Source organism: Lipomyces arxii, assembly GCF_038497795.1.
Source record: "Lipomyces arxii strain Phaff 12-163 unplaced genomic scaffold V1512scaffold_17, whole genome shotgun sequence".
Classification (NCBI taxonomy): Eukaryota; Fungi; Ascomycota; class Lipomycetes; order Lipomycetales; family Lipomycetaceae; genus Lipomyces; species Lipomyces arxii.
Genome location: NW_027117716.1, coordinates 109129 through 133527, shown reverse-complemented (window position 1 = coordinate 133527; position 24399 = coordinate 109129). Strand labels below are relative to the sequence as shown.

General features: G+C 42.0%; 7 protein-coding genes and 1 non-coding gene across 8 annotated transcripts; 3 read left to right on the top strand and 5 right to left on the bottom strand.

The window, feature by feature from the left end:
- Positions 1-391: 391 nt before the first annotated feature.
- Positions 392-2377, bottom strand: V1512DRAFT_266178 (uncharacterized protein). The gene has a single exon (XM_066917048.1). The coding sequence runs from the start codon at positions 2301-2303 to the stop codon at positions 609-611; it is 1695 nt and encodes a 564-aa protein (XP_066770098.1). The 5' UTR covers positions 2304-2377; the 3' UTR covers positions 392-608.
- Positions 2378-2802: 425 nt separating this feature from the next.
- Positions 2803-3396, bottom strand: V1512DRAFT_249205 (uncharacterized protein; the record flags this gene model as incomplete). The annotated part of the gene is made up of 3 exons (XM_066914602.1): positions 2803-2993; positions 3069-3239; positions 3285-3396. 3 exons carry the CDS (start codon positions 3394-3396, stop codon positions 2803-2805), a joined length of 474 nt encoding a protein of 157 aa, XP_066770097.1.
- A 2602-nt stretch (positions 3397-5998) lies between these two features.
- Positions 5999-6089, top strand: V1512DRAFT_t51. Its single transcript has one exon. It is a non-coding gene; the product is annotated as a tRNA-Phe (tRNA).
- A 108-nt stretch (positions 6090-6197) lies between these two features.
- Positions 6198-7658, top strand: V1512DRAFT_266170 (uncharacterized protein). Its single transcript, XM_066917047.1, has one exon. It carries the CDS (start codon positions 6236-6238, stop codon positions 7640-7642), a length of 1407 nt encoding a protein of 468 aa, XP_066770096.1. The 5' UTR covers positions 6198-6235; the 3' UTR covers positions 7643-7658.
- A 247-nt stretch (positions 7659-7905) lies between these two features.
- V1512DRAFT_266169 (Alpha/Beta hydrolase protein) lies at positions 7906-9574 on the top strand. The gene has a single exon (XM_066917046.1). It carries the CDS (start codon positions 7989-7991, stop codon positions 9513-9515), a length of 1527 nt encoding a protein of 508 aa, XP_066770095.1. The 5' UTR covers positions 7906-7988; the 3' UTR covers positions 9516-9574.
- A 776-nt stretch (positions 9575-10350) lies between these two features.
- Positions 10351-12454, bottom strand: V1512DRAFT_242052 (general substrate transporter). The gene is made up of 4 exons (XM_066914275.1): positions 12333-12454; positions 12187-12264; positions 12036-12121; positions 10351-11986 (listed from the first exon to the last, which is right to left on the bottom strand). The coding sequence occupies exons 1-4, from the start codon at positions 12386-12388 to the stop codon at positions 10602-10604; spliced, it is 1605 nt and encodes a 534-aa protein (XP_066770094.1). The 5' UTR covers positions 12389-12454; the 3' UTR covers positions 10351-10601.
- Positions 12455-12871: 417 nt separating this feature from the next.
- Positions 12872-15027, bottom strand: V1512DRAFT_211096 (uncharacterized protein; the record flags this gene model as incomplete). Its single annotated transcript, XM_066913522.1, has 2 exons — positions 12872-14268; positions 14313-15027. The coding sequence occupies 2 exons, from the start codon at positions 15025-15027 to the stop codon at positions 12872-12874; spliced, it is 2112 nt and encodes a 703-aa protein (XP_066770093.1).
- Positions 15028-16416: 1389 nt separating this feature from the next.
- V1512DRAFT_51629 (cell morphogenesis N-terminal-domain-containing protein) lies at positions 16417-24357 on the bottom strand. The gene is made up of 5 exons (XM_066918424.1): positions 23444-24357; positions 22571-23392; positions 18590-22519; positions 16653-18543; positions 16417-16604 (listed from the first exon to the last, which is right to left on the bottom strand). The coding sequence occupies exons 1-4, from the start codon at positions 24107-24109 to the stop codon at positions 16684-16686; spliced, it is 7278 nt and encodes a 2425-aa protein (XP_066770092.1). The 5' UTR covers positions 24110-24357; the 3' UTR covers positions 16417-16604; positions 16653-16683.
- Between the last annotated feature and the right edge of the window lie 42 nt (positions 24358-24399).

Sequence of the window (24399 nt, the reverse complement as noted above, 5' to 3'; positions counted from 1 at the left end):
AGCTGACATTCTTCTTTTTGGGTCCTGCATTTACCGCTTGGTAGAGCTGAAATGTTCTAACAAAAGCAGTAAAACGTTTTAAGGTCAGGCGTACGTCTGAGTGGTTGTTGCAAGACGATTCTCTGTCGGCTCCATTTTTTATTGCTTTTTCCGTTGAAAAGGTTGCAACAAAGTTTCTTTCTGCAGTCATATTATTTATAAGATATAAAGTTACGATGGAATAAACATTGAGTCTTCGCGCCTTGAAATAGTTGTCGCTTTAATCTATAAGTTGCTTTGCGAAGTCCCGCAGCATGAACCCTATGAGAACCAGGATAACCTGGTATGGAATTACTTTTAAACTTAGGTATTTGTTAAATGCCTGGGTGTTTTCTAAAATTTATTTCTTAAATTCATTATTGATTATGTAATATTATTCCTATACACTAAAAAATTATTTCTATAGATTTCTATAAATCTGTCCATACATCTAAGACCGCAGCACAGATTAAGAACACTTCAGAAGTTGATATGGCAGCGAGCCATCTTTGTCTGAATCTGAAGCTATTATATACCCTTCCTTACTCATACAACACTACACTCTATCGAGCTCTCTTTGCCTAATCTGTTCACTCTGCTACTTCCTCCTCTTCCCCAGCTCTTGCCAGATTATGTTTTGTTCTAGCACTTTTGCTCAACTGCACACTTCTTTCAATATTGAAACCATCTTTCAAAAGATCTTGAATATCTTCAAGTGTAAGACTGGCAGTTTCGGGATACAAAAAGTAGATGAAAACTTGGCCAAGTGCACAAAGCCCAGCATAAAATCCAAATGTACCTGATGGTGTAATTCTGTCCATCATAGTTAAGAACGTTGATCCGATGATTAAATTTCCACCCCAATTGGTCGCTGTAGCCATTGAAGCACCGATTCCTCTAACTTCCATCGGGAAAAGCTCTGATTGCTGCCAAGGAACATTACCAATACCTGAAGCATAAAACGCAACATAGATCATCATTGCAATCAGAATAATAATAGCCCACGGATTTGACCCAGTAGCATTGGAAGGAAGGAAGTGAAATGCAATCGCGTTTAGCACTAACGCACCAGACATTCCAATTACTGTGCAAAGCAAAATACGTCTTCGACCAATTTTATCAATTAGCAAGAACGCCACAATAGTAAAGGCCATATTTGTGCCGGCCACTATAAGAGATACAGCAGTCGGTTTATTGAACCCTACAGTTTGAAAGATCGTAGACGAAAAGTACATCAGCGAGTTAAACCCACATAGCTGCTGGATGCCTTGCAAACCACAAGCTATAATCAAGGCACGGAAATTGTTGGGAACCAAATATAACTTTTTCAGCGCGACCTTGAATCGCTGGAAGCCAGTGTATTCAGGATGCTGCTGATTGTTATAGATCTCTAAAAGTTTCACTTTTTTAACAACAAGTTCTTCAGCAAGCACTCCATGTCGTGGGCTGTATATCCATCGCACGACGCGTTTAGCCTCTTCAATCCGATTTGACCGGACGAGATAGCGCGGTGTCTCAGGCATAAATATAAACATAACCATTTGCGCTACCGCCGGGCATATTCCAAGACCAACTAAAATCCTCCATCCATTGTCATACGTTTCTAACCCGGCACCAATGGCGTAAGCTATGACTTGGCCACCAGTGATGGCCATAACATTCAGTATAACAAGGCGCCCACGAAAACGTGAAGGAGCCATTTCTGAAATATAAAGGGGAGCAATTAGTGAAGCAATTCCTACTCCCCATCCCATGATAAACCTGCCTACAATCATTGTCCAAACAGTGTGTGAGCCAGTTTGCAAAGCGGCACCTACAACAAAAAGTGTGTTCGCACCAATAGTAACCCACTTTCGGCCCAAAACATCTGCAAGTGTACCCGCAATAACACCGCCTAAAAGAGCACCTAGAGATGTACCCGAAGTAATCAATTCTTTTTCAGAATTTGTAATTTCATGGCCAAGATCGTTACCCATCGCGACCAACGCACCTGAAATGTAACCAGTATCGTATCCAAACAAGAAACCTGAAAACGAAACCAAGACCGTCAATAAGAAAATAAAAGGATTAGGCTTGCCGCTCTCAATGTCAGCTCCGTTCGCGACTTCTCTGGCGACAGCATCAAGATTGAATGACTCTATCATCGCAGAAACTGAATCCTCCAAGACCTTCTCATTTGTTCTTTCGAATTCAGGATCATTGTAATCTTTACTAGTCTGAGATTGATAGTCAAGCGCTACAATCTTTTCCTCTTCAGACTCTGATGGAAGGTCAGAAGCCGCCATGATGTGCAGAATAATTGAAAGATTCAGAGAGAAGGTCGTACGATAGACGACTTGCAAGATAAAGAAAGGCGTAGAGATTTCGATATCGTGAGTTTTGTAAATGCTACACAGCATACGCGTATATGCCTTTACAAGATAGGTATTAGAGCAAAAAGGTGAAGAAACTTTTTAGCAATAACCTTAATTGTGAGATGCACGAGGCTACTTTGGCAGGAACGATCGACTCATCCAAACTGTATAACAAGCAATTACATTTTCTTAGAATTAGTTCAAAAAATATCAATCAAGCTGCTACACGAATCTCACGCAATGTTTAATTAACAGAACAGACAATAATATTTATCTATGACAACTAGAGCAAAGGTTATTAAGAAATTCAGGGACAAGTTTTGTCAATAGTAATTAGACAGGTCCACATAAAAATAGCATTATATTAATTCGACTACTTTTGACGTGTAAACAGAACTAATTCTCAATTATCTACATGTAATATCGCTACTCAATCAAATTTCATCTTGGCAAGCTGGTTACTATGTAGTGAACGCATTAAAGGGTGACCTATTGATACCACTTTAGCTGCGTCTTTAAGATTAAATTTAGGCTCTTTATCTCTAAGAATCCAATCATGAAAAGATTCTAACTGAAGATTGAGAACAGGGCCAAGGATCTCCATATGACTGTCAGGCTCTTCTGTTTAAATTACATTTCCATAGGAAATAATATCCAAATCAATCAGCCGTGGTTGACCGTTTATAAGAAGACGACCTTTGGTGCCAGTAACCTCAGTCATGGAATGATGGCCATGGTGAATGTCTCGGTTTCCGTAGACGTTCATTACCACGTCCCCAGACTTGAAGGTCACAATACCCATTCCGTCATCCAAATCACCAAATTCTTTAAAAACAGGGAAAATTTCAGAGGTACCGGTCGCATCTGCTGTATATGGAGTGTAATATTTGCCTAGTTAAAACAAGCATATACCAATGTCATGGATGCAGCAATTAACAGACCATCCACCGGAAACCTTGATATAGTCGGTAAAAAATGGGCCTTTTATGATTTTGCCGTTAGTTTGCGATCGAATCATGATCATCTTGTCCCCAGTTTGTATATGTCTCGCAGCCTCCACGTAAGGTGCAGCATATCTGCGGGGATAAGCACACCCCACTTTAAGTTCCGGGTATCTGAGCAATTTGTAGTAAATTTCCCACGCAGACTTCGGATCAAGGGCAAAGAGCTTTTCGCATAGAACGTGCTTACCAGCCTTAAGAGCTGCAAATACCCGGGCACGTTGTAGCGGAGTAGGTGTCAAATAGATTTGAAGTCATAAAATCATCAAACGAAGCGAATACTGCCACATCCGAAGAATTTGCATTTAATCAAGTAACCCTAGATTGCGTAGCAGCACATATAGCCGTTACAGTGACTGAGCGCATTTCCATGAAGTTGTCGATATGGAAATACGCCCAATCGTCCAGCACCGGCAACATCAACTCGCAATACTTTCTTCCGTGCCATCTGAATTCTAAACCATGCTTACAAATTCATGCCATATTATTTGGTAAAATTCCGATTAACATGCAATCTATCTCAAGCTGCCATTCCTGTTAATTCCAACTTCAAACGAGCAGGAACAGTGTACCCACGACAGTCAAATGTCACACCGGATCAAATAATTTCGGGTTAGGGTCAAATCGAAATCAGAATCAGGGTTATGGTGTCAGGACTTCAAAGCCAGTTTCCCCATATTACTCAAAGACTTTGGGATAAGTCTGCTTTCGATCTTCTTCCATTAAAAAGTGGGGATGTACGATCGAAATCTAGAAAAAAACACCTGTGTAGACATATTTCATTTGAAGTGATCTTAACGGCAATGATTGCCAGCAATCTGATACACCAGGAAAGTCTGAACAATAATCGCCTGCCATTTCTGCTGTGGGCTCTGCAGCTCAAGTAATTGCCTCCAGTTGTCAGATTGGCGTGTAAAAGTAGTCAGCACATGGGATGTACATACATTTATCTGAGGTGCCGGCCCATATTCAAATCTGCATTACCGGTTACGACCAACAGCGCTGAAGATATTGGTAACGGTCATTCCATGATCTAGATATTAGCATATTAACCGTGTCAATAGACATCTCCGCATCTTGTATTGCTCCTCGTTATTATCATGCTATTCGCAATAATTATAGCTTTATCGGCGGAGATAAAAGTCTCTATTAGTAGACTTATAAAAATTAGGTCAAGTTCTTGTTTGGAAAATTTAATAGTTGTGTTAGTTTACATTACATACAACTCATATACATATATATATATATATATATATAATTGCCAATAAGAAAACATCCTGGTAGCGATTAGTATGTATATGTTATAAGCCGTACATGTATGACGCGTAATTATAGAGATAGAGGCGCGGTTAAGCCAAGGTTAATGATGTATTTGTTCACTTGGTTCCGTACGTGCTTGTAAGGTTTCTAAGGCACGGGACTTGGAACCTTAACAGTATCCGAAGGGTACTCTACGTATGTGTTTGACTGATGGGTTCTGATCGTAGACTAAGTGTCGTATGATTTATGATGTGATTGTTTATAGTGTGCTTATTTATGTTATGTTCAGAAAAGAGCTTATTATATAAAGAATTTGCTATGTGGATGTATGTACTTTGAATATTAATTATCGAAAGATACAAGACCCATAAGACCAGTAGTAAGAATACCAAACCCTAAACCTGGTAGCGATCCTGTTAAGAACGAAGAATCAGCATGTCCGACAGATCTAATATGGCAGAACAGGCAGTCCAAAGGGTTTCACAACAAGCACTGAAAGCTCTACACGGTTTGAGTTTTGCGCGAGATTCCAACAACCTTCAACTTATTCCGGAGAACGAGACGCAGAACCCTCCTCTGCGTGGACTAAGTGTCAAGGTTTAAGATTCTATATACTGTACAAAGATTTTTATTTAAACCCAGATGCAAATACATACAACAAACAAGTCTAACTTGCAAAAAGATATCTTTTCTGATCGTCCTTTTCAGCAAAGAGCACAAGTTGCAAACAAAAGCTCTCCAGATATCCTTAAACAGGCGGCAAACGCAGTCGCGGTCAAAAGCTCGGTACCAAGTAGCCCTGAAGTAAGACATACCCCTGTACCCCTGAATCTTAGCTCAACCACGCTTCAGATGCAAGCCGTACTGCACGTTGTCGAGAACAGCACAACACAGAAACTCAACATGGGTGCAGGCCGTATCACAGATTAATTTTTTTTTTTTTGATCTAAAACCGATTTGTGTCCATGATTTATTGATGTAAATTTGCATCAAAAGACCCGGTGCAACTCTGGCGTACACAAAGAAAACTTTACAACAAAAGAAAATATACAAACATATATGAAAGAAAAGTGCCCCTCTGGCACCCCGAAAACCCAAAAGAAACACCAAATCCGTGGCATTTTGTAATGTAATGTAATGCACACGTATTGCATGAGCCCGCGCCCGCTCGAACTTGAGTGACCAGAGGATAGCTGCCTGTACTTTTCTATTTTTTTTTTAATCTAAACACAGCACGTGACCGCGATTTATTATTATAAATTTACATCAAAAAAGATCCGGTACAACTCGGGCATACATAAAGAAAATCCGCGTTAGTTTGTCTGCAGGGAATAAATAGCTCCCGAATTCAAAAAAGCAGCGATTGCGGGGTTAGCTCAGTTGGGAGAGCGTCAGACTGAAGTTTCACTTCGGTTAAGTAATCTGAAGGTCGTGTGTTCAATCCACACACATCGCAACTATTTTTGCTATTTGTTTTACTCCTCTCGTTTACCCTATGGATTAGGGTTTTAAAAGCGAGGACATACGTACGTCATGGCGCCGCATAAAAATTATTAAAAGAAGTTGAGAATTCTGCTTAGTGCTGATTATGAAAGATACAACATGTTTGAAGGCACAGTAACGTTTAGTAGTGGCAGATTTACTTTGCTTGCAGTATCAGCACTGGCAGCAACATCGGCAGCTACCACCGTGTTCATTTTGACTGTTCAAGCATATCAAAGAACGTTACGGCTTGCAGAGATCAAAGACTCAGCTGACTTAGCTACAAGCCCTCAAGTTTCGCGACAGGTATCTCATCAGAACTTGGCTCCGGGAAAATTTGAAAATCAAAGCAAGGAATGGGATCCCGTCTTACTAAATGAGCAGTTGGCGCGGAATCGTGTCTTTTTAGGTGACGACGGTTTGAGGAAAGTGCGTGAAGCATTTGTGGTTGTTGTTGGATGTGGTGGAGTCGGAAGTTGGGCAGTGACAATGCTGTTGAGATCAGGTATTGGAAAACTGCGAATTATTGATTTTGATCAAGTAACACTTTCGTCTCTTAATCGGCATGCCAGTGCAACATTAGATGATGTGGGCACACCAAAAGTAGTTAGTTTGCAAAGGTATTTGAGCAAAATTGCTCCTTGGGTTCCTGTAGAGTCTAAGATTGAGTTGTGGAACATAGACAGCGCAGAAAGACTTTTGTCTGGCAATCCAACTATGGTAATTGACGCAATTGACAATATCGACACCAAGGTGGACTTATTGGCTTATTGCCACAACCACGACATACCAGTGATTTCTGCTATGGGTGCTGGGTGCAAAGCCGATCCGACGCGAATTCAAATCGACGATATTTCTGGATCTACCGAAGATCCGCTTGCAAGATCTACTAGGCGGAGACTTCGGCTTCGAGGCATCACTACCGGAATCACTGTTGCATTCTCTTCTGAGAAGCCTGGTCCAGGTAAAGCTATGTTACTGCCATTAGATGAAGAGGTATACAAGCAAGGAAAAGTTGGAGAGTTGGGGGTGTTACAGGATTTCCGTGCACGAATTCTCCCGGTTTTGGGAACGATGCCAGGAATTTTCGGGCTAGCAATAGCTACATACGTCATTACTCATATAGGAGAATACCCAGTTGGTCCGTACATCGCTGGGAAAAATAGAGTTAAAATGTATGATTCGGTGCTACATCAGCTTGCAGGGCAGAAAATGCGGTTGGAGGGGTCGCAGAAACTATCACTTGACACGGAAGATGTTGGCTATATGATTGAAGAAGTATTTCGGGGAAGATCTGTTGTATCCAGAGAAAGTGGAAGTGGACGCATCGCATTAACCAAATGGAAATTGGAAGATGACTGGACTACGCAAAACATTGTGCTGATGACTAAAGAAGAAGCGAAGAAGCATGAACAACTTGTTTTAAAGGGAGGCAAATCAGTCAAAGAAGTGTATTCTGCAAAAGTTTTGGAGCTTGTTGACCGAAGATTTGAAGAAGAAGGAGCGTACAGTCAGTTTAGAGAATAAATTTAAGGTTATTATTTGTCTCAATTTAAGACTAAAGCAAAACGTTATCGCTATCTAACTTTGTAACAGATCACTGCGGGTTAGGTTTACAAATATAAAATGTTTAGCAGCATTTATACTTTAATCGGATAAACTATATGCAGTTAATACATTACTTAGTAACGTCACGTGAAATTGCGCGAATGTTTTTGATTTTGGCGTCAGAATTTTATTTGTATAAGCTCGAATAAGCTCGACTCGAGCTTATTGAGCATCTCAAATGTGCTTTGCTCATCGTGAGGTCTTTAACTCCCAAATATAAAAATCGCATTTTACGGCATTTTCGAAATTGTTTTCGGTATCCGAAATGTTTCGTACGTCTGGGCTCGCATTACGTTGTTCAGGACAGCTGCGTTCATTAAGACTAGTATCGACTTCTTCCAAGCTGGCTCAGGCAGCAGCAGTTCAGAATCAGACTTCGCCCCAGACTACACATACCTCTAATACGATCCCTCATAATGGTCCGTCCACTACTAATCAACAAACTCCTAGAAAGTCGTCGAATAAGCAGATGTTGTTCCCTTGTCTCGACGTTCTCGAACACAGAACTAGATCTTTTGACTCTGGTCCAGAGCCGACTTATTCGGTCAATGTAACTGGCTATGAAGTTTATCATTCTACACAACCATTACGTCTTGACAATGGCGGTTTTCTTCCCGAGTTTAACGTGGCATACGAAACCTGGGGTACTCTGAACGCTGACAAGTCCAATGCTGTTCTCTTGCATACTGGTCTCTCCGCGTCGTCTCATGCAAAGTCGCACGCTCGAAACCCTTCTCCAGGATGGTGGGAAAAATTCATTGGACCAGGTCGAGCTTTAGATACGGACAAGTTTTTTGTTATTTGCACTAATGTTATTGGTGGGTGCTATGGTTCGTCAGGTCCATCTTCTATAGATCCGGCTGATGGTGAGCGCTACGCTACTCGATTTCCAATTGTCAGCATTGATGATATGACTCGAGCCCAGCACTGTCTTCTACGATCTCTTGGAATCGAGAAGCTGCATGCATCTGTCGGAGCATCAATGGGCGGCATGCAGTCATTGTCATTTGGCTCTCAATTTCCTGAGTCAGTTGGCAGGATTATTTCAATTTCGGGTTGTGCACGCTCACATCCGTACTCAATTGCTATGCGCCACACACAGAGACAGGTTCTTATGGCTGATCCCAACTGGCGACGAGGGTTTTACTATGACGGAGTTCCTCCTCATGCAGGTATGAAGCTTGCCAGAGAGATTGCTACGATTACATACCGGTCCGGACCAGAGTGGGAACAAAGATTTGGAAGAAAGCGAGCAGATCCTCGGAAGCCACCAGCATTATGTGCTGACTTTCTCATTGAGACCTATCTCGATCATCAAGGTGAAAAGTTTTGTTTAGAGTACGATCCAAATTCCTTGCTGTACGTTTCGAAAGCGATGGACATGTTCGATCTCTCCCTTTCTCTGCGGCAGAAAGCGGTTGAAATACGATCTTTGATGTACCCAGGCGAGGTCGAGGCGGGCTCGTGCGCGTTACCAAAAAATCCTTATGAAGAACAGCCCGAAGCAGATATGCCACATCAGCTAGAGTTTGACGAGGCGCGTGCTGATTTGGTTGACGGATTGAAAGTTTTAAAAAATACGCCTGTATTTGTTCTTGGCGTTGAGTCTGACATTTTGTTTCCTAGCTGGCAACAGCAAGAGATTGTTGATGTACTAAAAGAGGGCGGTAACGAATGTGTAGAGCATGTTGAGCTCGGATCAGATGTCAGTCTTTATGGTCATGACACTTTCCTTTTGTCATTGGAAGACGTCGGTAATCCTGTCAAGATGTTTCTTGAAAAGGATATTTAAATAGTATGTAACGATTGTAAAATAGCAAAATAAATATGTAACAAAAATGACCAACTCAAGCGAAGCTAAAATTGTAAGTTATGGGTATATCCACTTGTTTTATTACTCACAAATAAGAGATAAAAGGGGGTTCGTAAAGTTTCACAGATTAAGGAAGCTACAGGTTGAAGCTACCGACGAAGGCCTCAACTTAAGCTATCTCTAGGTGGTGGACGCACCGTTCCGTTATTCCTGCTTGTAAGATAAATAGCCATTTACTGATTTCTTGTGTCTTTCAAAAGATCATTTTACAACATTTTGGTAGAGGTTTTCTTTCTGTAGGTCAAAAAGTTCATTATTAATGTTCCGTTATTCTGCTCGTGAACACAATAGAATTTTGGAGGTTGATGACATTTATAGCTTGATCTCAAATAACTTCTACAATATATAGCCAATAATTGTCTTCTTTATATTTATGGAATCTCGTTGTTTTTGAGTACAGTCCTCTCACTTTCATGATTTTTCAATGGCAAAATGGAATGTTATATTCGCATCTTGCAAGAATTCTTATATCTTGACGTAGAAGACAATAAGAATTGGTTCCAGATGTTCTCTTTACGAAATACGTTCTGAATGAATTTATTTCTCTCTTAATGATAATTCACTTTTTAGTCAAAATCTCAATCTTTAGGCAGTGCTAGTCACAAGATTTAAAGATTTAACGAATTTCTCACTGACAATCATTGAAGAAATAAAACACGTAAACAGAGTATCTTTTAGTTGTAAAACGCTGTATGCGCTGCCAAAATATTCGATTACACTACCTACTTAAACCGATAGTTGCAATTTAAAATAGTGCTCTACAGAAAACTTATATTCCCAATCTATATTCACTATTGAAAGCACACCATTGCTGATTTATATAACAAGCTATTTGCACAACATTTGTTTTTTTTTTTTTGTTAAGAGAAAAATCATAGAAAATACTTACACGTACAATCCTATATGCAACCCAAAATAATCTGAGGGGAAATGCCATCGAATTATTTACCAATGCGAAGGTACTTAATTTCACCAAACGTACACTCAATCAAATTCATAAACACCTTACTGCTGATGAGGTTTTTGACTGCGTCCATGACTGTCAGTCGATCTCCGAGAAATAAATGCTTGTTCTTCGGATGGTCTAGCAGATATAGCGCCAAGTGGATCGCTCTCTTCTTCGAAATCATGCTGAGTCTCAATGATATCACCCTCAATCTCTGCCTCATAATCATCGTCCAAACGAGGCAGCGGGGTAGGAATTGAGGATGTTGCGTCGCCAAAGATAGCATCCATCTCTTCTAATGCAACTCCCTTGGTCTCCGGATAAGTGAAATACACTAGAACGAATGACATGCAACAGAAGAAAGCATGGAGAAGATACATTCTCCACTCAATCCACTCCTGCAATACTGGAGTCATCTCACCAACAACCCAGTTGAAAGCCCAGTTTGTTGCGGTAGACAGTGAAGCCCCTTTAGCACGGATGGACAATGGAAGAATCTCGGGAGGGTATAACCATGGAATAGGTCCCCACGAGTACCCGAAGAAAGCATTGTAAACAATGACAAAGAACACTGTCATAGTCGGTGTCGAAGGAATATCTAGATAGATAGAGTATGAAATCATGGACAAAGAAAATGCCATTATCAATGCACCGGAAAGCAAAATCGGACGTCGACCCCATAAGTCAACTAAAAACCATGGTGGAATAGTGGACAGAATGTAGACAATCGCATTAACCCCAGTCATAAGAATTGCATCACGTCCAATCCAGCCAGCTTCCTCAAAAACTAAAGGCGCGTAGTACGAAATGACATTGATACCGTTAAGCTGAGCAAATGCCTGAGAAGACATTGCAATCAAAACGCGCTTCTTGTATTTGCGCCACATGTCAGAGTAGGACCGCTCACCTTCTGCACGCATTATCAAGACATTTTCCTTGATTTCCTGAAATTCTCTCTTTGCTTTCGGATGCTCCGTATCGCCACCGGCATGCAGATTAGCAATAACAATAATACCCTCGGTATCATAATCGTTATCTAGCAACCAACGAGGAGTTTCAGAAATAATTAATGAACCTATGCACAATAATCCACCCATCAGACATTGAAGGACAAGAGGAATGCGCCAGGACAAATCACTCTCGATAAAACTACAAAAATAATCGACCCAAACAGAAGCACCATATCCAACCACATTACCGGTAAACTCTATACAAGCTAATCGACCACGATGATGCGCAGGTGAAATTTCAGATTGATAGACCGGAACAATCGTTGAAAGCATACCAACACCAAATCCAGAAATAACACGACCAAGAATCATAGAGTCCATGCCAATAGAAAATGACTGGAATGCACCACCGACAACGAAGATAATTGAGCCATAGAAAATGGTTTTCCGACGTCCGATGATATCGCCTACTCTTCCAACCATAAGCGATGAAACTACAAATTATTAACTCAAATGCAAAAAATATACCGCTAGCAGACATACTGAGTGCACCGATTTCAAGAATAGCTACCATGGTACCCAACTGCGCCCTGGTTGGATGCTCAAAATATTCTAGAAAGTAAGGACCTCTAAAACATACATTAGCACTACACAAAACACATATGAGACACCAATTCTAAATTTAACCACTTACGTAATAATGCCGGACATTACACCTTGGTCGTATCCAAAAAGAAAGACGCCTAAAGAAACAAAGACCGAAGTGAAGTATCTGATACGCGTTGTTAGCACTGTCGCCCTAAATCTGCCAAACCCGCTTGCAGCTGTAATAAAACTTACAGCAAAGGCTTTCCCGTTAAGGAGCCCGTAGACTTCCGCACCTCTGGTTCGTCCATTATCCAATGTGGGCTGTGAAGGTAGATATCAATGGAAATGAAACTTGTGAAATGAATAAAAGGACTCTCTGTCTCAAGCCGTCCCTGATGCAACCAAATCATAAAAACTATTCGTTTAAGGCATAAACACGTACAAGTACTGTATCACTTTACGCAAGTACATCATACCTATCACATTTACGTAAAGTGTCTACCGCTAGCACAGATACTGCCGTTTCAGTAAACGCGAGCCATATTCCCCACAAATTTTTGTCAATCCTTTACAGTCGTGTATGAACCAAAGTTAGACCTGTAGAATTTACCAATAATACAAGCCAGAAATATTCTCGCTTTTTTTGTGTGTATACTATCATTTAGGTACCGAAATGCGTACTGTCAAGTCAGTGTATGGTATCGGTGGTACTACCCGTCAGTGACGTCATATTCGTGAAGTTGGTTAATGCAGAATAATGACTATTCCGCTATGTAAAATATTCAACCCCGTTAATCAGCTGGCAATGCAGATGCAATCTCATCAACAGATGCTGAAGACCGTGTGCCTTTATTATCCTTGGCATAAACCGCTTTCTCTCGATGAATATTGGTCTTGGAGTTTGCCGCGTTCAAAATAATTTTACCCGAATGCTCCTTTCTTTCTTCTTCCAGACTTTTTGCGCGCTCCGATTTTTCATGCAGTTGATCAATTGCCTCATTGTCTGTGGTATCTGCCTTTTGCAAATTACAAAAAACATCTGACCAGTCGTCGTCAAATTTCGATATAAGACCCCTAATATCTTCTTGCTCCTCTTGGTGGGGACGGATTCCATATTCCGCCAGGCTCATGGAGCGATGAGCTATGTACTCATTAAGTTTTTTCACAAGAGGATGATCCTTGTCAACAACGTTACATTCCGGACTTAAAAACTGCACGAATTCTGTTCCACGTTGACTGATGGCTTGTAAAGTTGAGTTCGCTTCGTTCTCATAATCCGCGTAAATAATAACATTTTTCCACAAAGGATTCTCAGACATATCCAATGGGAACGATGCACTCCCACCAGACATCAAAATCCAGTTATAAATTGGAGTCACTATAAGTTCTGTCGGCTGCTCCGATAGTCTGTCGAGCCTGCTCTCAATCAGAAAGTCGTCAATAGCAGGCATTGCTCCATATAGTTGCGATAAGAACAGGTATCCGCGTAGATATATAGGCAATGCAAACTCTCTCATGTCATAGGATGACGATGTAGTCTGCGACTTCAAAAATGACAGCTCGTTTGGTACTGGGAGAGTTCGACGAACTCCCCGTTCTTGAGCGTTAGTCGTGCGTGCAGCAAAAAAACTTTGCAAAACTCGGAAATGAGGTGGAAAGTATAACGTACATGAAAGCTTCGACTTGCTTTCAGTTAGAAAATAGTGAGGTAGTTGAGTTGCATCAATAGGAGGGCAAAGTGTGATGCCCGCTAGTTGCTGCAAATTTGAAGTCATTTCTGTATCCAACACAGCGGGAGAAAACCGTAACATCGCAAACATTGTCCAGTGATACCAGTATGCGCTGAGACGTACTGTGTCCGATAAAATAAGCACACTGGCGCGTTTTGACGACGGAACGTATGCTCGGATCGCAGACAAAAAAATACTGTCTTTAGAGGTTGAATGCTGTTGCGAGACAGGATTAGGCAACAGAGACTGCAAAAATATTCGATTCTGAGGATAACCCAGAGTATGTTCAATGTAATTTATAAGACTCGGGTCAGATGGTCCCGGCGGAAGGTATATTGTAATCCGGGGCTTTGTGGAATAGTAGTATTTGGCTCGTGCAATCGACTCAAGCAAACGGATCAATGAGCCTGGATGCGAAGTAACTGAGATAACAATATCAATCTCACGATTTGCCCATTCTATAAAATGTAAGTTAAGTCTTAATAGCTAGCGATAAGTTTACTTTTCAAGCCTTGCAGGCCAATATACGCTAACCATTGAAGATCGTCCAGTTCTGCTGCGGGAAGCTCAATCGGTGACCATTTAGAATCAAAACTACCAAGATACCCGCGCAATTGATTAGCAAACTCAGGATTGGTTTCCCCGTCAGGCGACCATATAGTACTTTCTGGCCTTAGATATCTGTAAGTTGTCTCCAATGCCGTCCGCACAGCCCCAGGTGCTAGATCAAATGTGCTCACAGTTTCAGCTGCAATGTTTTCTTCATGTGTACGATATGTATCCGACGCTAAACTGCGTCCGCGGTTACTTAATCTAGCTCGGCCATCGTGAACATACAGAAGTGTTGCATTTGCTCCATTCGCTTTCACAAAGAAGTCAAGATCAACCGAATATGGACCAAAGAAAACAAAATGCACAGAGGGAACATTAAAATCAGCAGCAGAGAGGTCGCTTTCTTGAATACTAGCTTGCCGTTCGAACTCCAAAGCTAGATCATTTGCTAGTTGGATCAAGCTGGATGCAACTTTCGTACTCCCCGCAAGAACAAGCACATTCTTTGCATGCTTAGGAGAAGCAAGATAGGAGTCAGCCAGATGGGACAGCGCCGAAAATGCAAAAATTTGCCTCGGATTGACAGCTGGGTTGGAATTTCTGGAAGAAGAATGACGGGCAGGATTTGCGACGTATGAAGATGAAGATGTATGCAGAAACAGCATGATCGCGATAAACAGCGTCAATAGCAGCGCAAGCAGCCGTTTAAGACGGCGCATTTTGCACAACGCTCCCGGTTTTTCTAATTCTAAAGAGCGCGAAGAAAATCTTGGGCAAACATATGCCGGTTTTGAGCTTCTTTGTCGGCCAAATTTAGTTTTCCTTGTTCTGACTCGGTTTGGTGTCAACCCCTGGATATCAATCAAAACCTTAAATGATCATCAGCTGTCCACTTTAAGATTGTATTCTGCTAAACAAGACGGCGAAGACTTGGCTAGCTGAGGAGGATAACGATATAGAAGAGAAATCGGATTGGAAAACTAATTTACCTTACGTAGAAAGACTTTACGAGTCTCTGATATGGCCAATATGTTGTTTGGTGCGCACAAAACCATATTCAACTTCTTGTCGTATATAACACCACTACAAGAAGTGACTACGGTAACGACATAAGGCATACATTTTGTCACGCGTGTATACATCAAGCTATGGACTCAACGGGGTTGCGACGGCTAAGTGACCGTATTACTCTGGAGACCGCCCTAATCTAATTTATCTCCATTGATTGTTTACAGTACTTTTAAGAATGGTACACTGTCCAAATGAAATAGAAGCTGCACACAAATCACTACAAGATGTAAAGTTGTGAATTATCCACGCATAAGCATATACTAGACAGTGGCTTCTAACTGGTGCTGACAGAAAATTGAACGCTATTTATAGGGACTTTGGAGTGTGCTCATCGTTCAATGTGCAAATTGTATGACTAGAATTGAAGATAATTCGTTGAAATTTATATGGAGTTACTGCCTCTAGTGCTGATTTCAACTAGACCCACTAGAGATTCTGTGTTCTGCCACGTTTATACTTGCCATATAATGCCACTTCTATTTGACGACGTTTCTGACCACCGACAACGCTGTCTGTCATTCTTATGCCGTGCATCTGTTCATGGGTACAAATTGGCGGATTTTCCCTCAAGGCGTATGCTGAATATTCTCTGCAAACCGGCTGCTTTCAACAGTAAGTACAACATGTCTGCTCTGAGTTCATCGTTAGTCATTCTTCTGCACTCGCACACATGCACGAAGTAAAATGCCACGCTAACTTTGACGCTTCTTTTTTTTCTCTGCTTGGGAATCGCAAACAAGAAATGTTTACGGCTTATCTTCTGCATCACATCTCTCAATGAGGCACTCTGGCGATCGAGCTGACAAAATTAGAACTTCACTTTTCTGTCAAGGACAAGCCAAAATAGTTAAGAGTGCTTGTTCATTAATTCTCAACATACATCATATTATTGTATCACGCTCTAAATTACGCTGATAACATAGACGGCTTAGGATGACTATTTTTGTGTCTTGGTCCGACCAGGTTTCAGAGATTTCTGCTTCTGTATTACTTTACGATGCTGCTTCATAAGTTTAATAATATCATTGCCATCATTTTATACCCAAACGCAAGAAAATGTAAAAATAGCAAAAGCACTGTTCTGCTTATATTGCGCGTATCAAACTTCCATAAAACCTCTTTAATCAACGTCATAACAAATCTGCACTTAGCATTATGTTAAGTTTTATATCTGAAGCTAGTTAGTATCAAATTAAGCTTCGACTCAAAATTGACTTACACAATTTTTTGTTATCTTCCTTCCTTCATAACTACTCAAGCACGGTTGTATAACCTGTTGCCTCTTCTGCAAAAAACGAATTCAAATTGTCAAGTGTCGCAACCATATGCGACAACTGTCCTTCACTGTCATCGCCAACTGTGTATGATGCCATGGTATCGCTCCTGATTCCAAATGCGCCACCAAAATACCCACCGTCAGCCATTCCGGCGATCAATTGACTTGGATTCGGTCGCATCTGTGGCGGTGACTGAAGACCCATAAGCGCATACTCGTCTCGTGAGAATTCAACTGTCATGGCCGGATCCTGATACTCAGGATTAGACACATCACACAAATAAAACACCGCATGCACGTTGTTTCGAGTTACTGCCGCTTGCACAGCATGGTTAGGCACCGCCCAGCCGTCTTCATTTGGAATACCAAATGTAGAAGTAGATGTCGTAAACCCTCCGAGAGACGCTCCTAAAACATGCTTGTCCATCTCAGTACCAGGTATATAAGTTGCTTCATCCAGCACCTGTAAAGCTTGCTCTGCGGCATCGGACTGCAACAAGCGCAGTAAAGGTGATATCAAATCCGCACCAAGAGCGACAAACTCTGGGCGCGTCATATCGATCAATGGAAAAAGGTACTTCAAAAACTCCATAGTCTCAATCTGAACGTACTTGATCTTGTTGGACAGAAATCCTAATAGAAACACCATTACACTAGCTTCGTTGTCATGAAACAGACTTGAAACTTGTAGTGCATGCACAACTTGACGAATGAAATCGTGTCGAACTCTAAAACGTCCTTTAGCTAAAGAGTTTAAAATGCGCGACAGAACTGGCATTCCGTCTTGCTCGGCCAGCTGCGTAAGTCGCTCTGCAGCATCAACCACATCTTGCGACAAATCACCGGATTCTAGGCAATGCAAAAACCTCGGTATGTTTGCCAGAATACCGTAGAGCAATCGCGTGTTGTCTCCCACAATCTCATTCAGTTCAAGTTCATTGAGTTTGTCGAGCACTCGCATAGTTTGATCATACGACTTGCTAGACCTCAAACCAGGCAATAAAGCCTTTTGCAAACCGTTAAATTTGCCCTCCCACTTAAGTGGAAAAGCAGAAGTAAACAAACTCACAACATTTGGGTCCGAAAGTGAGAACTTGTTGAGTAGGGCCTCCAATATTGTAACGCCTTCAATAAATTCTTGTTGGTGCACAGTCTGCAAACAAGCCACTGTAACCCAAAAGATTTGTGGATAATTTGCAAGATCTTCAATATCAATTTTATCTGCGATGGCGTTCAACGTCATTAAAATCTGCATCGCAAAGTTCTGAATGCCGTGATCAGAGTCTGCAATTGTGTTGGATAAGCGCACAAGCATATCAGCAAGCATGTTTTGATCAATTAGCACGAAAGACGAGCGAAAGATTTGCAAGGATCGGCATGCAAAGTGCCGAACCGGGCAGGTCGTGGCCCATGTCAGCGCAACACGACTCCACTCCTCTCTTAAAGTTGGATACTTAGCCATAAAAATAACGAACACCTTTTGTATCATTCGATCCATGTTCTTTGGAGTTCGCATGGCTGTCTCGTTTCGATAAAAATCGTCGTAAAGCCATACTGTTTGACTGTCTCGCCGTCTAATGAGATCGATAAACTGAGCCGTATCTCCGTAACTTTCAGTATCAATCTCTGTTTCCGAAGACAGAATTAACTCATGAATCTGGTGTACAAGTAGCTCACGCGCTTGCTCTTGAACCAAAGGATTAAAGTGATCCAAGAGTACAAAAACTACATGCAGTAGAACAGCCAAATTCTCGGACATTGCAGCTACAGGCGAAACCATCAGATCTACCAACAGAATCATTGCTAACTGCCCAATCGAAAAGCCGAGTTGAGCCTTTGTGGTCAGTACAAACAAATGATAATAAAAGCAATTAACATACTTCTTTATTCGACGGAGGTAATGAAAGCGATAAATCTGCTATGTATGGAAACTCGTCCTCAATCCCAGGATACTCTCTAGGATCCTCACGAGTAACCAGCATACTCGTAGGTTGAATGTATGCAACCAGTGCTTCAACCAATTTAGCACCCGCCGGCGTGGAGGCCAAATAAACAACTATCTGCTTTCCATATTCAACAAAAGCGGGATCATGTTTTTCCACACTGCTGTTAATCAGAAAATCTAGAATGGCTCGAACATTTCCCAAATGACGACCCGATGCCAGCGTAACCCACAAAGCCTCAATTTCATTCTGAATCTTGCTGCTGAATCTCACAGTGATATCAAATAAATTTGTCATAACCATATAAGCAGAAGGTGATGGATCCTTGCCGTTTGAATCCAGCTGGAGTTCAACAGTTGATATCCACGGAATCAAAATAGCTAGCATATCGCGTCTGAGGGCTGGGGCAACAACACCAAAAAACATAGTGAGCTCCGAAAGTATGACATACTTGAACTCCTCGTATTCGGTAGCAAATCGGTTTGACAGGTTAAATTGCGCTCGTTTGTAAACCGCAGTAGTTCGGTCGGAGATACTGATTTCATACTCTTTGACGCTGCATTTGCCAAAATAGCGACTCTCGACCGCTCTTAACAGTTCGGCTGCCTTAACTCGAACATCCAATTTCTCGTCACCAATCTTGAAAAGTCCAAGTGCCAAAGGTTGTCTGACATCACATGGATAGCTAGGGTCCTCAATTAGCAAGTCAGCTACTGCAAAAAAGTAACTTTCGTTCGCTTTGGGGCCTGGAACCTCGCTGTAACAGAAGGTTATGACTTTTGAAAATATATCATTGAAATCTCTGTTAGATTTCAGCATGCTTATTATTGCTTTCCTGCCAATGGGGTGCAACTTTTCGGAACCACTCTGGAATATCGAATGTGTCCAAGTGAAAATGGCTCGAACATCAAAAGACATAACTGCTGCTTGGGCCCCGTGGTTTTCAATCGTTTCTGCAAGGGAGCCTTCTAAGATTGACGCCATGGCGTTTAATGCCGCCAACTCAAGTCTAGACTTTTCAACTTCGATTGAGGCCATTAAAACGCCCTGGTCGGCGGTATCACGACATTGCTCAAGTCCCGATTTTCGCATCCTTTCGTTACGTTCTGCAGCAAGATAGCTGTATTGGCCATAGCCACACCATTCTTCAACCATCATAAATAAAGATACCCGTGCCTCAAATGGCAACCACTTCGTTGGATTCGAAGTTCTTTGAATACCTTCATATAAAGTCTGCACAAATCCACAAAAATATTGGCGGAGTTGTTGACACTCCCAGTCCACTTGGACTTCGGGTTGGCAAAGAAAATTTTTGGTGTCTTTCGCAAAGGCAATCTGCCTGTCTAATATCCACGAATCCCGATAGATGCTCCTCTCCTTCAGAAAATGAGAGGTCAGCTGCAGTACGTGGGCCACAGCAATACGAAGTCCGTCTTGCTTCTTATTTCGTCTGAAGTGATGGACAGACGAACTTGGTGACTGGTGAACACTAGAAGGTACAGGAGAAACTTTCCTTCCATCCAGAAGCATCACAGTCATTGGCTCTAGTGACTCAATCAGAGTCTTATACAGATTAATGTTAATGCATCCCAACCCAGCAATTACCGCTTCCCGAAGCAACGCAAAGTCAACCTGAAGCAATGGAATTACCATCTTGAACAATGCCTTAGCTGAATTGATTCTTTTAAAATCTAAAGATAGCGGCGGCGGACCTTTCCGCTTAGACTGACTCTGTTGCGATCTCGCCGCTGATGGATCATCCTGATCGTCCGTCGCTGTCAGAGTGCAACACGCAACAATGAGATATAGTTTCCATTGCTCGATAAGCACTTGCGATCCTGTTCGCATATTGTGCCTCGCGTGACTGTCGAGCAAGTGAATCGTCGACGCAAGTTTTTGTTGTGCGTCGACAATTTCCAGCAGTAATCTATATAGATGCAATAGACGTCCACAGACACTACTGCAACATAAACCTACTGGCATTGGAAACCTACTCAAACAAATACCCAAAAACCTGGGAAATATGCGCAACCATAATGCAGAGTCCACGCCTGATTCAGATTGTGCAAGAAATACCAAGATGCCTGCTCTTCCTGTCTCTTTACCTTCTTGTATTAACTGCATGAGCCTGACCCGCTCAGCAGTTGAAACAGTAGTGGCACTATTAGGTCCCACCGTGTCAAAATTAAGAATGCCGCACCCATCGGGTGACTCAAGTACATCGATAATGCGTGACATTGATTCTATGTCCTCCGCCGGTTTCTTCGGTTGCATTCGGAGAACCTCAGCTTGTTCAGCCAAAGCTGAATCAAACACTCTTATTAATCGTAACACCATAACAGCATGCCGCCGCACAACACGACTTTGTGAACATAGAAAAAACAAACCGTTACTTTCAACTTCTTCAACAACAGACCACACTGATGTTATCTCCATTTCCTCGACTTTGGAAGAATCTGTAGATGTTGGAGTGTCCATATTGGAAACACTACCGCTAACCAGTGCTTCCCTGTGTTCTGCTGTCTTTTGTCGTATAACGTCAATCCAAATGTTGAGCAGATCAACATATAAGAGTAATGTAGACTCAATGAACGACGAAGCGTCTAAAACGCCACCTTCGACAGTCGTCCCCGAGTAGCGCTCCTCGTAATTGAAAATAAATCTAGCAAAGGCGGTCACGATTGTCTGGGTTTGGCACTTACCACTCTTTGCCAAACTCTTGAGCGCATTTGCAGCGGCCAATGAAACTCTGTTGTCAGGATGAGCAGAGCCTTTGCAAAGAATCTCGACAATTTTGCTAAAACTGACTGAGTGGGGAATACACTCAGGAATTGCCTCAAAAACTGTGAGCAGAAGCTCGTATTTAGCATGAGCAGTCTCATTTGCATTGCTAAGATTAGTCGCAGCACTTGTAAACGAAAAAGATGAACTTGGCGTTTTGAGCGTATGCCCCAGTTTCTCATCTAACACCGCCTGTCCACCAAAATGCGAATCACAGATGAGCATAATTTTGCCAAGTAGTTGTGAAAAATGTTGATAGTGCTCTTTAAACAATGGACTGGAAGGAATATCAGTGACTAGTTTTTGATCATAATTCTTAGTATCCTCTTCTGCATTTTCTTGCTGTTGAGGCGCATAGAAGGGAGGAAATCGGCCGACAGACGCATCTGAAATGATCTCAAGAAATGATTGAATCCCGACAAGCATACGCTCTGGTGCTAGATGCTCAGCTGATAAATACTGATCACTGGCAGATAATAAGGTGTCGCTGCTCAGCAGTGGAAACACAATGTTCTTCAAACAATATTCAGGATGGCTTGCACCGATTACTCTAATTAGTTGAACGCATGCTTCTACAACACCTAGTTCAGCTGTAAGCCACTGCTTTCTTTGAACGCCAAGAAACAGAGTTTTGGTGATAGTATCCAGCCTCTTTAGCACATTGTTTAACGACTCTGTGCATCTATGTAGATAAACCCAAAGGAGACGGCATAACCCTGTTATAAAAACTAGTCTGCAATTTCTGTCTTTCAGTTTCGAGTAGTTGGCTTCTATGAGTGACACCCAGTGCTCAGAAAAGTATTCCGACGGCGCAACGCACAAAAGGGTGCAGGACAATTGAAATGCAGATACCCAGTATCGCTGCTTTGTAAACATCGTTTGAGCTCGTGGATATGATGTTGTAACAGCATTTACCCATGTCGGATGATTGACCTCAGCCGTTATTACACCAGCTATGGACAGCAACAGCTGATTAATAACGTCGCAATAAGCTTGCTTGACACGTTGGCCATGGGATAGTATGAAAAAGTTCGATATAGACTCCATAAAGTCTGCCGAATCCTCAAAAGCATCCATGGGATATACCTAAGAATGAGTTACTGCTATTTAGAGAACGAAAGACACTATGATAGGTACCTTTAAGCGCAAATATTTCATGCCATGGATGACCAATTGTGCATTGATTTCTTGCTCTTTGGTAGCATTCGTTTCACCTTTTGTTCTTTCCAGTTCAGCAATAAACATGTCACTGACACTGGCAAACCGCATTTGGGACATTTGACCCAAAAGTTCAGCGAACAAATTCCAATTAGCGGTTCGAATGGCACTTTGTGTCAATAGGCTTGGATCTGCGGTCTTAATCTGCTTGAAAACAATTTCTTCCAATTTATCGCCCATTTCGTCACCCAAAACCTCAGTTTGCTTGACAACTTCAATAAGTACTCGGCACAAAATATATATAGAGATCAGACTTTTTCGGTCGGCTTGCTGGGCTTTGTCAGATACTGATGGAATTGGTAAGGGAGAAGGAGCAATATTGTGAACTGTATGATTGTGTTTGTGAAAATGAAGTGAGATATTTTTATGAGTACTAGTCAACGGCGTCCCAGGACTTCTTAAAGCATTTCTGTGGCCAATTGGCGAGCGATCGGATAAACTTTTGCTTGCCTTGTGACGGCCACCAAGTGCCTGTTGTGTAGATTGAAAACTCTGATGCTGTTGCTGAACAGCAGCTTTGTCACGCGCAGCAGCAGATGCAGCCTCCGACTTTGATTTTCTCCAGAACATCACAGCATCTATTACCGGTCGTGGCTTTTGACGCGCAATATATCCCAATGATTTAAGAATCTTGTCAAATGCCGGATCAGCGCCTGATCCAAGCAATGAAGATATTGGGGGCTCTTCATCAGGAGAATATGCCAGACACATTGTTAATTTTTTTTCCGCTTGTCTTACAAACTAGAATAAATGATGAGAAGCTATTAATGATCCGGCAAGAAACCAACAAACCTGAGTGAAAACAATGTGTAATGCATACTCCGCAGGCGTAATTGGCTCCGTATTTGAGTTGGAAATGTGTGGCGACTGCTGTTGCAAGACTGGCGTCATAGCAAGTGGTGACCCCTGCGTGGACGGGTTCCTTCGTACACCGGCACCACCAAGTGAAAACGATCTGGGTAGTCGGGGACGATTTAAAGAGCCTTGACGTCGCATATCAGACTGTGGAAACCGCTGCGGAGTGGTTGGCATTTGGGGGAGAGGAGAATGAGCTGGCTTGGCAGTGTATGACATTGAAAAAGTTTGGCTTGATGGCAATGACATCGACGATACGGTTTCGGGGGCCGCTTGCTGAGAAGGCGAAGTCGTATTGAGACTAGAAGTGATTGAAGCAGTAGAAGCTTGAGGACTGACCGCAACCCTTTCTGAAGACGCAAGATCGTGATTTGGCGATGACACTATAGGTGCAGCAGGCTTCAGGCCTCCTATTGATGGCGTCAAAGATGAAGACGTCATTGTACCTGGTACCGGACTGTATGAAGGAAAATCCGCAAAATCTGGCACTGCAATTGACCGTTCGAGATGCTCATCAGATGCATCTCTCTGTGCCCGTGCCCCAGTGTGAACTTCGGACGGGTGGTAGTAGAGGGGACTTTGGTGGGGCTGAACGTCTGCCATTGTGAGAAATTCTGGCGGAGGTTAACATGTGCCTCATGCAAGATAAACAAAGAATAGTGTAATTGTACTCCAAATCTGTTCAAAAATAATAAATGGTTAACCGAATCAACAAAATAGCATTCAAGATTAGAAAAAAAAACAATCAGAAATTCAGGGATATTGAGAGGCGTACTGTTATCTTGGGTATAAATGCACGAACTATATTATGCTATAGAATTGACGTGCCGCACGTCCAATTTCGCACTTTGAATCCAAAATAGATTGTTATTTTGCCCTGACGAAGCCATTCA

What these genes read in the sequence shown, in the direction of transcription:
- V1512DRAFT_266169 (XM_066917046.1), top strand. Translation starts at nt 7,989, where the DNA reads ATGTTTCGTACGTCTGGGCTCGCATTACGTTGTTCAGGACAGCTGCGT.
- V1512DRAFT_266178 (XM_066917048.1), bottom strand. Translation starts at nt 2,303, where the DNA reads ATGGCGGCTTCTGACCTTCCATCAGAGTCTGAAGAGGAAAAGATTGTA.
- V1512DRAFT_51629 (XM_066918424.1), bottom strand. Translation starts at nt 24,109, where the DNA reads ATGGCAGACGTTCAGCCCCACCAAAGTCCCCTCTACTACCACCCGTCC. An exon ending in TACACATTGTTTTCACTCAG is followed by an intron (nt 23,393 to 23,443) that starts GTTTGTTGGTTT and finishes CATTTATTCTAG; the next exon opens with TTTGTAAGACAAGCGGAAAA. An exon ending in TGAAATATTTGCGCTTAAAG is followed by an intron (nt 22,520 to 22,570) that starts GTACCTATCATA and finishes ACTCATTCTTAG; the next exon opens with GTATATCCCATGGATGCTTT.
- V1512DRAFT_266170 (XM_066917047.1), top strand. Translation starts at nt 6,236, where the DNA reads ATGTTTGAAGGCACAGTAACGTTTAGTAGTGGCAGATTTACTTTGCTT.
- V1512DRAFT_242052 (XM_066914275.1), bottom strand. Translation starts at nt 12,388, where the DNA reads ATGGACGAACCAGAGGTGCGGAAGTCTACGGGCTCCTTAACGGGAAAG. An exon ending in TTAACGGGAAAGCCTTTGCT is followed by an intron (nt 12,265 to 12,332) that starts GTAAGTTTTATT and finishes AACGCGTATCAG; the next exon opens with ATACTTCACTTCGGTCTTTG. An exon ending in GTAATGTCCGGCATTATTAC is followed by an intron (nt 12,122 to 12,186) that starts GTAAGTGGTTAA and finishes TGTATGTTTTAG; the next exon opens with AGGTCCTTACTTTCTAGAAT.